Genomic DNA, 16,111 nt, shown 5'->3' with positions numbered 1-16,111 from the left:
AAAAAAAAAAAAAAATGTATTTAAATGCATGAAAAAGTAGGATATGCAGTGTTCTCAAATTACGTCAACACATTTGTTTGTTTACGTATTGATATATATTTGAGACGGAGTCTTGCTCTGTTGCCTAGGCTGGAGTGCAGTGGTGCAATCTCATTGAGTTGCAACCTTCACCTCCTGATTCAAGTGATTCTCTTGCCTCAGCCTCTGGTGTAAACACTTTTAAAAGAGAGTAGAAGGAATATATAAATGTTAACAGTTATTGCTGAAAGATCATAGAATTGTAGGGAAAACCTTATTTTTCTGTATTTTTCCTTGCTTACAATAGATATTATTTCTAGAATTGGAGGGAAATGTGATTTTAGAAAATTTTTATTTTTTATTTTTGAAACTAGTCACTCCGTTGCACAGGCTAGAGTGGAGTTGGAATGGCATGGCCACGGCTCATTACAACTTCCCAGGCTCAGGTGATCCTCCGACCTCAGCCCTCATAGTAGCTGGGACTATAGGCATGTACCACCATGCCCGGCAAGTTTTTTTTTTTTTTTTTTAAATATAGACACAGGATCTTGCTGTATTGCCCAGGCTGGTCTGGAATGCCTGAGCTCAAGCAATCCGCCTTGGCCTCCCAAAATGCTGGGATTACAAGCATGAACCACCACGCCTGGTCTGATTTTGGAAAAATTAAAGAATCTGGAGATAGCTTGGTAATAGAGACCTAGATGGTTTGGGATTCCTATTTTATGTAAGGTAAGAATTGGCTTTTTGCTTGGATGACTTCTTTAGACTGGATTTCAGTATGGCCAAGGGGAGGACTGGTGTTTGGAGCCAGTGCTGGTGCCGAGAAGGGCCATACCCCAGCCCAGTGCTCTGCACCTCACAGAGTGCTAGTTGGCTTCCTGTGAAAAACCACCTCTGACTTCACTTTTTTGTGCCGCTTGCTGTGTTTTGCTCCTGTGATAAGCCGTTTGTGTTCCTGTGCACTGGAAGTTCTTCTAGAGCGGTGTGGGAAGAGACCTCAAAACCCCCAGCATGGAGCCCACGGATCCCCCTCCTCCGTCTGTGCCCCTGCATGTGTGTTTTCCTTCTGTGCTGTCCCATGCAGAACAGGCCAGAGTCTAACTAGCCTGATGAGTCACATGGGATGAGGAATGGTGGTTTAGGACACATTTTGGATGTATGTCATTTGCGTGTGACATTTTGCAGGTATTCTAATTTAAATAAAGATCCAGGACCTTTGATTTTCATTCTAGCCTTAACTCTCTTCCAGGGGATGAATACCAATTTTAACCTAGGAATTAGAAGTCACTTCTGACAAGTTTTTCTCTTTGGAATTCACAGATGGATTCAGTGGAAAAGGCAACACATAGAAGTGAACAAAAATCCAGGTAATTGAAGGCGACTGTGCCCTCCGGGAGCTCCACTGACTCCATGTGGCCTCCGCCGTGAGACTCCTACCTGTTCTTCAGTACCTGCAAAGGCGAAAGTGAAATGAAAACACTGGGGCACAAGGGGACCTCGAGGGCCACTTACTAGTCTTTGCTTCAGTGTAGGAGACATTCCAGAAGCCAGCTTTCTGTCCAAGGATGCGGCCATAGTCCAGTCTCCAAACCCAGCAACACGTAATTAGAGGGACCATGTCTCAAACTGGAAGGGTCGTGCTTCCCAGGAAATAATTCTTTGACTATAGATGGACAGCAGGCTGTGTTTGTTGTGAAGTGAAGCGCAAGAAAGGGACTTACTGCAGAATGGGTTAGGATTGGAGAAAACCAGCATTTTGCCGGTCACTTTCTTATCTGTCACTGTTAAGCAGGGGTCATTTTGTCATCATGATGTGTCTTCATAAGCTGTGTGCAGCTGCAAAGGAATGAAAATTGCTGAACTTTTTGTTCACAAATATATATCAATTCGACATGATCTTAACACTGGGCAACTTAAGATGCATGAGACATAGCTCTCCCACATCCTTTAAGGAATCAGGATAGAACATGTAAAATAAATACATGAAGAAAGACACACAGGCAGTGTCCCCAGAGTGTTAAGAGGGGAGCGTGTGTGTGCGCATGTCCATGCACAGCACAAGGCCTGCCTGAACTCACTTTGTGTCTGCAGTTTCCACTTTGACTTTCATTCTCTCCCTCCCTTGTTTTCAAGTAGAAAGTTTTTAAAAAGCCTCATCCGGAAGCAGCCCCAGGAACTGCTCTTGGTTATCGGGACTGGCGTCAGCGCAGCCGTGGCCCCAGGAATCCCTGCCCTTTGCTCGTGGAGAAGCTGCATCGAGGCCGTCATTGAGGCTGCAGAGCAGCTGGAGGTGCTGCACCCCGGGGACGTTGCCGAGTTCCGGAGGAAAGTGACCAAGGATCGCGACCTGTTGGTTGTTGCCCATGATCTGATCCGGAAGATGTCACCTGTAAGTGTCAGACAAGTACCTCTGGTTTCTTCGGGACAACTTGGTTCTGCACCAGGCTGGATGAGCCTGTGAACCTAATGATAAACTCCTGCAGGCCTGTCTTGTGTTCAGTGCTCAGCAGAGTTGGGCTATTGAGCCAGAACTCTTGAGTCTATCAGAGAGTCATCTTTTAAAATTGAGGGATGCCAGGCACAGTGCAGTGTGGGGCTCCTGAAGCAGCTCCTGATAAATGGAGCCTGACCGTGTGAGACTGTCTTAGGGAGGTCGTCAGCTGCATTCAGTATGAACTTTGTGATTTTATATTCAGTGAAGGAATAGCCCTTAGGCATGTGTGGTTTAAGCAGGCCAGCCACATTTCTTCAGATGACAAGTGCTTCCTAAAACATTTAAGATGGGAGAGGTTCTAGCTTCTTTGTCTGCGGTGGAGATGATCTAGTTGAGAGGAGAAGCAGCTGGTGACGCAGGAGCTGTTCCTGAGCAAGGCCCGGTGCTGAAGGGTCTGCTGCAGGGCGAGGTATGCGGCAGGCCACTGTGGTCCCAGGTCAGCCATGGCGTGTGGACAGAAAGGCTGGGATGCTGGATGGTGTGGCCCGAGCTCTTTGCAGTCATTGTCTTCCACTCTTGTATTTACTGAAGAGGCTCAGTCACCATCTGAGAGTCAGGATGGGAGGAGATGTTGGAGGTGTGAACATAGAGGAGGAAGCAGGAAAAAAGGTGAATTCATCACCAAGGAGAGTGTGAGAGTTGAGGCTAGCTGTGAAAGGATCCCCGAAGCCATGCGGTGTCATGTGAGCACTTTCATAATTCCCACCTAGAGACCCACGTGGGCAGCCCAGGGAGAAAATGGTGGTTGGGCAGGGCCCTTCTGTGCTGGCAGCTTCCGTCTGGCGCTCTGCGGGCAGCTGTACTGTGCTTGCTCAGGGAGTGCGTGGAAGAGGGGGAGGGGGGGAAGTCGGGGGCTGCAGGGCTGCCACCGAAGTCACACACACCACTCCTGTTTCGTCTCATCTGCCAGACTTTCACATAGGGCTACACCTAGCTTTGCCAGAGCTTGGGAAATGTTTTTAGTTAGGTGACTTTGCCACACGTGGGTGTTCTACTGATGAGGGATGAGTCTCATCAGAGGCCAGGGGTTGGAAAAGTACGGCCCTGGGCCTGTGTTTGTTTCCGTATAGTCTGGCTGCTTTCATGCCTCCAGGCAGAGGTGAGTCGTTGCATCAGAGACTTTATGGCCCACAAGGCCTGAAATATTTACTCTCTGGCCCTTATAGACAACATTTGCTGACCCTGTCACAGGAAGAAGAAGGGAGGAGTTGAAGAGAGGCTGGGAAAGGTAGTGGGGTCACTGGGCAGCATGGAGGGCCCTTGTTGTTGTTCATGTGGGGAAGAGGCCGGCTAGAGTGAGAATCATTTGTCTTGAAAATGAGTGTTTGAGTTTCAAAAGTGAACCTCTTCTGTTCACTTCTGCTTGTTTTTGAAAGCCTCCATCAGGAGGTGTTGAAGTGAGGCCAGTCAACACAGCTGTATTGAGGGTTGGTTGCATCAGGAATTCCAGCAATACCAGAGAAGGGCGAGGGGCTTGGAAGTATTTGGGGGAGAGGGTGGTGTACAGACGCTACAGACGTAAGCTGCTTGATGGAGGAAGGCAGGACAGAGGGCGGCGCGTGACTGCCGTTGGTGGTAATAGGGTCATAGCCCACGGGCCTCAATGGGCTTGAAGTTTCCATGGGAACCAAGGTGCTAGAGAGGTGGGGAGCTGTGGGGGAGTGGTTGGACAGGGGAAGCTGGGCCAGAGGTTCTGGAAAGGATCCAGGTTCTGGGTAATGATGGGGTCTGGGGTGTGGCTGTATGTGTGGATGGCTGAGATGGGCCGGGACCATTGGAGGAGAGTGGTGGGAGGAGGCCATGATCCCAGGAAGGATCATCCAAGTGGACATGAGAGTCACCCCAAATGATGACAGAAGCACAGCTAGAGAGATTGCAGGGAGCCCGGAGCCGAGCCCCCAGCTTCATTGGTGCAGGGAGTGCAGAGGCACACTTAGAGCCAGGTCTCAGGTGGGGGAGAAGGTGAGCACTGCCAGAAGAGGGTGGAGCTGTGGGAGTTGGCTGACGGCAGACACGACCCACTGGGAGCAGCGGGGAGGGTTTTGGGGGGTGGGAGAGTCAGAAGAGCTGTGGGATGAGTGGGAACCCTTGAGTCTTGGGTTTGTTGTGCTGGCGGAGTGACACAAGCAGGCACAGAGGGTGAGGGGAGGGATTTTGATGCCCAGGTGCCAAGGCAGAGGGTGATGGTGAGGCTGAGAGCCGGGCAGAGGGGACACCCAGGGTCCCCCCGGGCCCACCCCCACCCTGTCTCTGTGACCCCTCCCAGCAAAGCTCTGAGGCACGGCTGTTGGATCTGCTGTCACCAGTTCCTTTTTCTCTTGAACCATCCAGCCAGGTTTCGGCTCTCAGGGCCCCTTAGAGGCAGCTTCTGTCGAGGCCACTGGAGACCACTGGGGCTGCCTCTGGAGGCCAGGCCTGAGTCCTGACCCTTTGGCTTCTCTCAGAGTATCTGCAACACTGCTGGTCAGGTGTGCTGGCTCACGCCTGTAATCCCAGCACTTCCAGAGGCCGAGGTGGGCAGATCACTTGAGGGCAGGAGTTCAAGATGAGCTGTGGCAACGTAGGAACACCTTGTCTCTACAAAAAAATTTTAAAAATTTTAGGCTGGGTAGGCCTAAATCCCAGTACTTTGGGAAGCTGAGGCAGGTGGATCAGCTGAGGTCAGGAGTTTGAGAGCAACCTGGCCAATGTGGTGAAACTCCGTCTCTACTAAAAATACAAAAATTAGCCGGGTGTGGTAATGCATACCTGTAATCCCAGCAACTTGGGAGGCTGAGGCAGGAGAATTGCTCAAACCCAGGAGGGGAGGTTACAGTGAGCCGAGATCATGCCATGACACTCCATCCTGGGCGACAGAGCAAGGCTCTGTCTCAAAAAAAACCTTTTTTAAAAATTAGCTAGGTGTTACGGTGTGCACCTGTAGTCCCAGCTACTTGGGAGGCTGAGGTGGGAGGATCCCTTGAGCCTGGGAGATCACGACTGCAGTGGGCCATGACTGTGCCACTCACTGCACTCCACCCTGGGTGACAGAGTGAGACTGTCTCCAAAAAATAAAATAATAAGATGAAATAAAATAATATAAAATAATTAAAAAATAAATTTTTAAGGAAAGAGAATGAGCTGGGTGTGGTAGTGGCACCTGTAGCCCTGGCCACTTGGGAGGCTGAGGTGGGAAACCCGCCGGCGCCTAGGACTTGGAGGCTGCAGTGAACAATCCTGGCACCACCGTGCTCCAGCCTGAGTGACAAAGCATGACCCTATCTCAGAAAGAAAGGAAAAAGAAATGCTGCCTCCCGCCTCATTGGAGGTGCCATCAAGACACACAGCTTTGTACACCCCTTGGACTCCGCAGCTCTCAGGGAAAGCCAGTCTTTACTGTGGTCTTCAAGGCCCAGGTTATCAGGTTCTGCTGCTGACACTTCCCCTCACTCCTCTCCTGCCTCAGTGACCTCTGGCTGATCTTGGGCATACCTGAGCCATGACCTCCATGCTGCGGCCCTTGCTTTTCCCTCTGCTTAGGACATTCTCCAGGAGCCCTCACCTCCTCAGGCCTCTGCTCAGGCTTCCCCTTCTCAGAGAGGCTTCCCTGGTGCCCTGGTCCTGTCCACCCTCACCCCACAGCGCCTGCCCCTGCTTCTGCTGTGCTTTCCCATGGCAGCATCACTGGTGGCGTGCTACACACGTGATGTCCCCTGGTCTGGAGTTTTAGTGCATTCTGTGAAGCCTCATTTTCTTTGTTTCCAGCTGCTGTGTGTCTGGCACCCAGAACATGGCCTGCTTACCTGCTGAGTAGTTGTTGAGGCTGATGTTTTTGAAATTTTCATTCCACCTTTCCGTAGCGCACAGGCGACACCAAGCCCAACTTCTTCCAGGACTGCCTGATGGAGGTGTTTGACAATCTGGAGCAGCACATCCAGAACCCTCTGGTGCTGCAGTCGATCCTCAGCCTGATGGAGAGGGGCACCATGGTCCTGACCACCAACTACGACAACCTGCTGGAGATCTTTGGCCAGCAACAGAACAAGCCCATGGAGTCTCTGGACTTGAAGGACAAGACCAAGGTATGGGCTGGGGCACGGGTGGGCTGTGAGCGTGTGGAAGCTCTGTGGGTTAGAGCAGCTTTCACTTGATAGCAGTGAATTCATAATAAAGGAACCAGGTGTGGTGGCGCCTGCCTGCAGTCCTAGCTACTGCGGAGGCCGAGGTTGGGAGGATCACTTGAGCCCAGGAGTTCCAGGGTGAAATGAGCTATGATCATGCCATTGTATTCCAGCCAGCCTGGGTGACAGAGACCCTTTCTCCTAAAAATAAGTAATAATGGGAGGTGGCACACTGGCCGCCTCTGGAATACTGTGCTCCGTAGGAAAACAAGATGCTGGAATTAAAAGGCTGAGCTGGCCTCTCTCCAGGGCAGCTGGGAAATGATGGGGCAGTGTTCTGTGCATCTCAAGACTTCATATTTCCTGCTTTTATTTTTTATTTGCAGAGGCAGGGTCTTGCCGTGTTGCTCAGACTGGAGTGCAGTGGCACAATTGTAGCTCATAGTGTAATTCAGGCCATTCTCATACTGCCGTGTAAGAAATACCTGAGGCCGGCCATGGTTGCTCATGCCTGTAATCCCAGCACTTTGTGAGGCTAAGGTGGGTGGATCCCTCAGTCCAAGAGGTCAAGGCCAGCCTAGCCAACATGGCAAAACCCTGTCTTTACTAAAAATACAAAAATTAGCTGGGTGTGGTGGTGCATGCCTGTAATCCCAGCTACTCTGGAGGCTGAGGCAGGAGAATCGCTTGAACTGGGAGGTGGAGATTGCAGTGAGCCGGGATCACTGCACACCAGCTTGGGCAACAAGGCGAGACTGTGTCTCACAAAACAAAAGAAAATAAAATACCTGAGACAGGGTAATATATAAAGAAAGGAGCTTTAATTGGCTCACAGTTCCACAGGCTGTATAGGAAGCATAGCAGCATCTGCTTCAGGGTGGCCTCAGGAAGTTTCCAGCAGTGGTGGAAGGCAAAGTGGGAGTAGGCGTGTCACATGGCCACAGAGGAGGTGGCAGCAGGGAGGTGGCACACACCTTTAAATGATCAGATCTCTCAAGAAGTCACTATTATAAAGATGGCACTAAGCCGTGAGGGATGATCCAGCCCCATGATCCAAGCACGTCCCTCCAGGCCACGCCTCCAGCACTGGGGATTACAGTTCAGCATGAAATCTGGGTAAGATGAATGTCCAAATTCTGTCAGCATGTTTTTACAGATATAACACTATAGAGTCCTTAGACTTTTATGTCCCTCTGTTTTCAAGATCAATTCCTAGAAGAGTTTTATGGTCAAAAGGTATGACTGTTTTAAAGACTGATGATGTAAATTACCAAATTGTTTTCTAGAAAGAGTACCAGTTACCTTCCCAGTGGCTGAGTATGGGAGTACCCACTTCCTGTATCTTGCCAACACGTGGTGTTATTAAAAAACAAAGTGAAATACGCTTTGTCCATTTGATAGGTGAAAAATTTAAACATTTATTTCTTTTATTAAGGTTGAGCATAGTCTCGTTGTGACTGTCGATATTTCTTTTATGACATGCTTGGGACCTTTGTGCATCTGCTTATGTTATTCATAACTAACACTGCTGCCTGTGTTGTCTGGGCTGTCTTGTGAGAGAAGGCCCTGGCCCTGCTCTGGACAAAGAAACTGAATTACGCAGAGATGATCTCTCAGTGTCAGTGTAAGGACTGGGCTCAGCTGCAGCCCCTGGTCCCCTTCTGCCCTGTGTGGTATACATACGGACAGGGCATCCACTCCTGCCAGCAGTGCCATGGGGTAGACACCTGCCCTCTGTGTCTGAGCCACACGGTCCCCACTGCTGACGCTTGCTGTGGTCAGTGTCTCTGGAAATGAACCGCCAGTTCACAAACAGAACTGCCAGCTGGCTCAGTGCCCAGTGATGGCAGCAGGGCTTTGGTGTTTGTGTCCGCTCTGCCTGCTGCTGTGCGGGCTGTGCAGTGAAGATGACTGGACACTGACCTGCTGGCGTCTTTATAAGGTCCTGCGTTCTGCATCTTGAACGGAAAGGAATGTGCTTAGCCGTTTGATAAATACTTTTCTCAATACGTATATGTGTGTGTATGAGTGTGTGTGTGTGTGATATATATGTGCGATATATTTATTTGTGATACAGATATTTTCTGGGCGTTTAGAAGTAATACAGAAATATATAACTTAGAAGTGAAAATCCAACTAACGCAGCTAAAGTAATCACTCCTAACAGTTTGCTGTAATCTCAGGTGCTAAAGATATTCTCTGTGTAACTGTCTTTAAATAAGTTCTTTTTTTTTTTTTCCCCCCTGAGATGGGGTTCTCACGTTGTTGCCCAGGCTGGTCTCGAACTCCTGAGCTCGAGTGATGTCCTGTCTTGGTGTCCTGGCCTCCTGAGTAGCTGGGATGATAGACGTGAGCTACCATGCCCAGCTGAAGAAGCTCTTTTGCTATCATGGGACCAGCGTGACTGATGCTGACAACCAATCTTCTCTCATGTTTTAAAGGTGTAATTGTACTGTCATAGGACGGGAATAACTAGTGCTCACAGCCGAGTTTCTCTTAGGTTTTGAAGGTGTAACTGTTAAAGTGAAGCATCTCTCTGATTCTTTCCAAGATCGGTTTAAAAACTATGAATCGAATTTAAATATTTTCTGTTTGTAATAGTTTAAGGATTTTTTTCTTTGTCTTGATTTTTGACAGGTCCTTCAGTGGGCGAGAGGACATATCAAGTACGGTGTTCTTCACATTCATGGCCTCTACACAGACCCCTGTGGGATGGTATTGGATCCATCAGGATATAAAGATGTCACTCAGGACCCGGAAGTCATGGTATGGTCCGTCCTAATTAGCACTGGTGCATCCTCTGGGGAATTTGTGGTGACCCCTGGCCATTTGGCTGCAGTCAGAGTGGTATCTCAGGCTCCAGGCCACCGTGTCCTTCAGGTTGGTCCTTCACACAGCTGCTGAGGGAGGGGCCGCATCTCTTGTTCTCCTCTGTGTCTCTGGGCCCTGCAGGGTGCCTCCATGTTGAATAGATGCTCAGTGAATATTTGTTGGAGGAAGGAGTCTATGATTCCTTTAAAAGCATAGATCTGACCTTACCCTCTCCAAAAGCCCCAGCCATTCTGTGGTTCTCACCTGCCCAGGTATACAGTGAAACTCCTCAGCATGACATACAGGGCCCTGTGCAGTCTAGAATGTTCCCCACTTCTCTTTGTTCTTCTATACATCTTCTGGTCTGAAATGCTCTACTCTCCTTCCTGTAGTTTTATTTTTATTTAATTAATTAATTTATTTATTTTTTGAGTTGGAGTATTGCTCTGTTGCCCAGGCTAGAATGCAGTGGTGTGATCTGGGCTCACTATAGCCTCCACCTCCCGGATTCAAGTGATTCTCCTCCTTCAGCCTCCTGAGTAGTTGGGATTATAGGCATGTGCTACCACGCCTGGCTAATTTTTGTATTTTTCAGTAGATAGGGGTTTCACCATGTTGGTCAGGCTGGTCTTGAACTCCTGACCTTGTGATCCACCCGCTTTGGCCTCCCAAAGTGCTGAGATTATAGGCATGAGCCACTGTGCCCAGCTCCTTCCTGTAGTTTTAAAGCTTCATTCTTGTCCTGGCATAGTGGCTCAGGCCTGTAATCCCAGTGCTTTGGCAGGCCAAGGTGGGAGGATCACTGGAGTCCAGGAGGGAGAGGCTGCAGTGAGCTGGGTTTGCACCACTGCACTGCAGCCTGGGCAACAGAGTGATACCTCATTTCTAAAAAAATAAAAGTAAATAAAACTTCATTCTCTGTGGGGCTTTTTTTTCTTCTTCTTCTTAAATAGACAGGGTCTTGCTCTGTGGCCCAGGATGAAGTTCAGTGGCATGATCAAAGCTCACTGCAGCCTTGAACTCCTGGGCCCAAGGATCCTTCTGCCTTAGTCTCCCAAGAACCTGGGACTGCAGGTGTGCACCCCCACTCCTGGCTGTGAGGCCTTCTTGATGCCCTGGACACAGTGAAGTGAGGGCAGCGTGCTTCTGTTACACACTGAGAAACTTGGTGTCTTTGTGGATTCCCGCAGGAGCATACGGCCAGGTGTTCTGTTCCTCAGGGCTCCTGCCTGGGCCTGTGTCATGCTGTGGCAGGTGTGAGTAAGATGAGTGATTGGGGAGATGCTTTTCAGTTGCACAATTAATACTACTTGGTTATAGGAAATACCTGCTGAGATTGAGTCTCTCTGAGATATTTGGTTAGCTGAATTGATGAGTCTGCTGCTTGCCTGAGTGACCCTACGCAATCTACTTTCCCTGTGCCCATCCCACCTCCTCAGTCCCTGTCACTGATCCCCTCCCCAGCTCTCCTGCCCTCATTCACAAAACCGTCTCCTCTTGACCACCCTCCCAGCCCCTGCAGGAATTCCCACATATGACCCATTGAGGTAGACATTAGCTTTAGGGTGTTGCATAATTCTGAACTGAAAACATTCGAATGTCCCCATTTTATGTTTTAGTCATTTAAAGTTGTACCTAATTTGAGAAAATTTGAATTGGGTGACTGCCCTGGTGAGTGGGCGGGGTGGGTTATGGATTGGCCTTGCTGCAAGGGGCGTGCGCACTGCCACCCACCTCGGCCAAAGACCAGTTACCCCAGCTCAGGTGGGGAGAGGCAGGCTCAGCCCAGCTTTGGTCTTTGCTGCCACAGGCTGCTGCTGTGGGGTGACCTGAGTGCCATGTTGGGAGAGGATCCTGTCCTTCCATGTTCCTCAGTGTGGCCCTGGGAACAGCCTGTCAGGGGTCAGTGGTTTAAAAGCACATGCATGTGACTTGGTTAGTTGTAAGCTCTTGCTGTCTTTCAGATGAGCACCTGATTTCTTCATTGGCTTTTTCTAGGAAGTCCTCCAGAACTTATACCGTACCAAGTCTTTTCTGTTTGTGGGCTGTGGAGAAACCCTTCGTGATCAGATATTCCAGGCCCTCTTTCTTTACTCTGTACCGAATAAGGTGGATTTGGAGCACTACATGCTTGTACTGAAGGAGAATGAAGACCATTTCTTTAAGCATCAGGCAGATATGCTTTTGCACGGAATCAAAGTTGTATCCTACGGGGACTGTTTTGACTATTTTCCAGGATATGTGCAAGACCTTGCCACTCAGATCTGCAGACAGCGAAGCCCAGGTATAGATTCTGCCTTCACTTTTTTTTTTTTTTTTTTTTTTTTTGAGACTTGAGTCTCGATCTGTTGCCCAGGCTGGAGTACAATAGCATGATCTTGGCTCACTGCAACCTCTGCCTCCTGGGTTCAAGCGATTCTCCTGCCTTCCAAGTAGCTGGGATTACAGGCATGTGCCACCATGCCCGACTAATTTTGTGTTTTTAGTAGTGACCGTGTTTCTGCATGTTGGCCAGGCTGGTCTCAAACTCCTGACCTTAGGTGATCCACCTGCTTCAGCCTCCCAAAGTGCCGGGATGACAGGTGTGAGCCACTGCGCCCGGCCTGTCTTCACTTTTCAAGTACGAAACCCATTGGGCTCTTTTAGTTGTTTCTCTCTCTTTTTGATGTAATTCACATACCCATAAAATTCACCAATCTTCTGGTTATTATTTTTTCAAACTGCCTCTGTAATTTAAAATTAGAAGATTGAAGTGATTGGTGTCCCAGTGACAAGTCTGTAACTAAACTTTAACACCAGGCTGGGACTGGTGGCTCATGCCTGTAATCCCACCATTTTAGAAGGCTGGGACAGGAGGATTGCTTGAGCTCAGGAGTTTAAGACCAGCCTGGGCAACATAGGGAGACCTGGTCTCTACAAAAAACATTTTTTAAAAAATTAGCTGGGTGTGGTGGTGCACATCTGTGATCCCAGCTACTTGAGAGGCTCGGGTGGGAGGATTGGTTGAGCCCAGGCGTTCTAGGCTACAGCAAGCTGTGATCAGGCCACTGCATTCCAGCCTGGGCATTGGAGCAAGACCCCATCTCTAAAAATAAAACATAAAGTAACCTTGAGGTTTACAGCTGTGCACACATGTGTACCTGGACACATTTATTCACGCTTCAGGTTTCCTTAACCAGGAAAGGAAACTACCAGGCCAGCTTTATCTGTTGTGATACTTCACACTTGAAAGAGGCAGATAGCTCATGTTTGTGTCCTTCATTGCAGCTGAAAAGTTCAGACTTCAGAAGCACAAAATGATTTCATGAAGACTTGACTTCTTTTTTCAAGTAACATATTTTTCCTGTTCTGAATGCAGCACCTCTTTTAAGTAACGCTTCTTGGCCCTTGTTTTGAGAAATTGCTTGTCTGTCAGGAATGACCAAGATAATTGAGACATGAGGGAATTGATAGCTGCACATCTGGCATCATAAAACACTGCTGATGTCAAGTTTGGAAAGGCCTGTGCGGGCTCTTGTTGAGTTGTAACTGAAAGCCCAGGCACAGAGGCAGGTGTGTGACCAGCTATGAACTTGGAGACTGGAGAATGCACAGATAACCCAAAAGCTAAGGTTTTTGTTGTTTTTTTAACCACTATCGTTTCTTTTCAGAATGGCTAATTAGCAAAATGGACCAAAGGAAGTTCCATTTCCATGAATGAAAGTGTAATGAGGGCAACAGCATCTTATTAAGGGCAGAAGAGGGGAGCTCATGCGTGCCAAGGCGTTACCCTCCACTGGGAGTTCCATATTCTTGACCTTAGTTAGCTTTTAGTGGCAGCATGCAGTGCTGGTAGGTAGATGATTTCATAGACAAGACAGGCCGAGCTGGCACAGGCTCATAACGTGCCCGGTTAGTGCCCAGACATTTTGAAGCTGGGGTTGGGATCCTAGCCTGACTGCAGAGCAAAAAACACCATTTGGTGCATCCTGGCACCAGCCCACATGCGTGGCTCTGCAGAGAGGCAGACAGCAGGCTTTCCTCATCTCTGCCCCTGTCCACTGTCCCTTCCACCCCCAGACCCCCCGGAGTACCGGACCCAGTGGCAGCCCGCATGTGTTTGGGCTCCTGGAGGAGCTGAGCAGATTCTGTCCTGCCAAAGCTCCCTTTCCAGGTCATGGCAGCCAAGTGGATTGAAGCTGCCAGAAGACTGCAAGATCATTGGGAGTTTTAATCTGTGACTGTGTCATGAAGGACAATTGTACTCGAATTCATGGAGTGCCACTCCTGATGGAGGAGGAGGCCCACTGATAGTGACAGTAATGCTAGTGACCACGGACACCGCGCCATGCTCTCTGCCACCTGGCTCCTTCAGTGAGTCCTCATGCCAAGCCTGGGAGGTGGAGAAGAAAGGGCAGCCAGTAGTCCAGGAGCCCACAGCCCACACCGGCTGAGCTTCCCAGAAGCCTCTTCCCAGTCACTGCCTCAGAGTGGACTGAGGAGGACGAACTTTGGCGTTTCGGCTCCACTGACTGCTTTTCTTTCTCCTTCAGATGCTGATCGAGTGGACAGCACCACGCTACTGGGTAAAGCAGATCCTTCTTGCCAGCCTGTGTTTTGCCTACACGTGCCATTGTCTCCTGTCACTAACTGTAAAATCGTCAACGTTTGTTTTTCACATTAAATGCTTGGCCTGTATTAAGACAGCCCCACTGAAGATGATAAATAGGCATGCCTTAGCATGGCCCTTACCACACCAAGAGACTACAAGCCATCCCTTTGAGGAGGGAGCACAGCCGAATCACACGTGGGCAGCTGGCTCCTGAGAAGAATTTCTTGCCCTAGAACCAAGAGTGACAGGGGACTTGGAACAGCAGGCTCTGTTTGTGTGGTACCATTTGGTGCAAGATGCAGTGCCTTAGAATTACCCAGCTCCTGAGAAATTCTCATTTCAGGGGTCCGAGCTTTCATACAGAAGCTTTTGTATTTCATACTCGTTTGAAATGTGAACGCTTTTCTTGCTGGGCTCAATTCTGCCTGTTTATAAATTAACAAGACTCAGTGGCTTTGAGTGCCCTCCTGTGTGTGAAGTGGGCCCCAGGTGTTTTTCCTCTTGCTGAGTCATTTGGGTAAAAGGGGCCCTTGTCGGTGGTGCGGAGGCCTCGGTGCGCAGCCCCGTTCTCCCAGTGTGTTCACAGATGAGAAAATGCGCTTCGGTGTGGGAGCCCCTGGCATTGCATCCGTGTTAGTGGGGCAGGAAGTATAAAACCAGCGCAGTCAGCTTCCTGTTTCCTCCTATTCCCGTGTGAAAGGACATCTTTATTACAGTTGCTTTCTTAAATGCGACTCTTGGAACCATCGTTTTCTTTTGAAAGCAGCAGTAATGTGGCGGAGGTCATCTGTAGCATGGGGTAACGTTGATTTGGCCAGTGCTTCAGGAAGGTCATATTTATAAACTGCCTTGGCGGGTGGATTGTAACTAAACAAGCTTCTTACGAAGTTTTCCTCTTTCAGGTAATACATGCCAGGACTGTGCAAAGAGGAAGTCAGAGGAGAATGGAATTGAAGTTTCAAAAAAACTCAGACAACCAGATACTGGTATTGTGTCTTTTTTTTTGTGGGGAGCTGCCTCAGGTCTGGCTTGTTGGTGGGCGTCTTCAGGGGCAGTGCCATACTCCCACGCCCCAGGCCCGAGTGGGAGGTGCATACATTCTGTCAGGGCCACAGGGCACAGGAGGCTTGGCAGAGAACCTGACTTGTCACCCCAACCCCATTCCAACTCCTCAGAGGGAAATGTCTTGTTGATTCAGGTGAGCATGTTATGAAAGTGCAGCAGGCAAAAGGGTGCTCTCTACAAAAAGAAAAGTTTAAAAAGGCAAACAAAAAGTGCCCAGATCATATAAGGTCAGCTCAGTGCAGTTTTGCAAAGTGAGCTCTCGCATCTAATCACACCCAGTTCTGGAAGCAGCAATGCCACTACCCCGTTTGCCACTCCCCAGCCTCCCCCAGCCCTAAGGGTGACCACTAGCCTGATTCATGCCACCTGAGTCTCTGGAGAAAGCCACTTTAAATCATTTGAGTTTTGTTGTCTCTGTGACAGGCTAAGCTTTAAGTGATTGAACTATTTATCTAAACAGTGTGTTTGAATAGGCCCCTCTGTTGAGCTGGGAAGGGCTGTCTCGATGGCTGGTGCCCTCCCTCTCTGCCCCTTCTCCTCTTCCTGCCAGGTGTGGATAGTGCTGTGTGTTCCTTCTCATTCTTTAAATAACATACTTAAGCCACACTTCCCAACATGAAGCTTGGGCTGGATGGGCCCGGCTTCTGTATCCCGCCCTAGAACCAGCCGGCTTCCCCGTTGTGTCCCTCTCTGGTGTCAGGACAGAAAGGAAATGAGACCCCCAGGCTGTCTGTAGTTTGACTGTAAAAGTTGGAAAGCAAAAGCATTGACTTGATTAAAACACCGTCAGTGTTCTTTCCTGCCTAGCTACCTTGTGGTCATGTTCATGGGCCCAGTGCCACAGCGCCTGTGCCAGTGGTAGGACGTGTTCTCAATGTCAGCGTCGAATGTGGCTTGTTCCTTACATTCCATTCTCCTATTTCTTACTGTTTCATATTGTGGCCTTAAGACATGTGTTACTTCTTATTTTTTGAGGAATTCTTAGGTTCTTCTTTCCCCTTTGTTTTTCAAAAAATAACATTTCCCAATATT

At 49.1% G+C, this 16,111-nt stretch overlaps 1 protein-coding gene across 8 annotated transcripts in view; it reads left to right on the top strand.

Annotated features, from left to right (window-relative positions):
* Positions 1-16,111, top strand: part of FAM118A (family with sequence similarity 118 member A) — a 29,575-nt gene that overhangs the window by 10,153 nt on the left and 3,311 nt on the right. Inside the window, exons 2-9 of one of the 8 annotated variants that reach the window (XM_037738902.1) lie at positions 784-955; positions 1,329-1,385; positions 2,152-2,407; positions 6,352-6,573; positions 9,250-9,378; positions 11,422-11,707; positions 13,956-13,988; positions 14,917-15,036. In XM_037738902.1, the coding sequence (XP_037594830.1) occupies positions 1,339-1,385; positions 2,152-2,407; positions 6,352-6,573; positions 9,250-9,378; positions 11,422-11,707; positions 13,956-13,988; positions 14,917-15,036 (1,093 nt within the window). In that variant the 5' untranslated portion in view covers positions 784-955; positions 1,329-1,338. Of the gene's footprint in view, positions 1-617; positions 956-1,328; positions 1,386-2,151; positions 2,408-6,351; positions 6,574-9,249; positions 9,379-11,421; positions 11,708-13,955; positions 13,989-14,916; positions 15,037-16,111 lie in introns of those variants that run through there. The other 7 variants (XM_037738903.1, XM_037738904.1, XM_017529476.2 and 4 more) reach the window with 7 other exon arrangements.

Source organism: Cebus imitator, unplaced genomic scaffold (genome assembly GCF_001604975.1).
Source record: "Cebus imitator isolate Cc_AM_T3 unplaced genomic scaffold, Cebus_imitator-1.0 Scaffold59, whole genome shotgun sequence".
In the NCBI taxonomy this organism is placed as follows: Eukaryota; Metazoa; Chordata; class Mammalia; order Primates; family Cebidae; genus Cebus; species Cebus imitator.
This window is presented reverse-complemented; position numbering and strand designations above follow the sequence as displayed.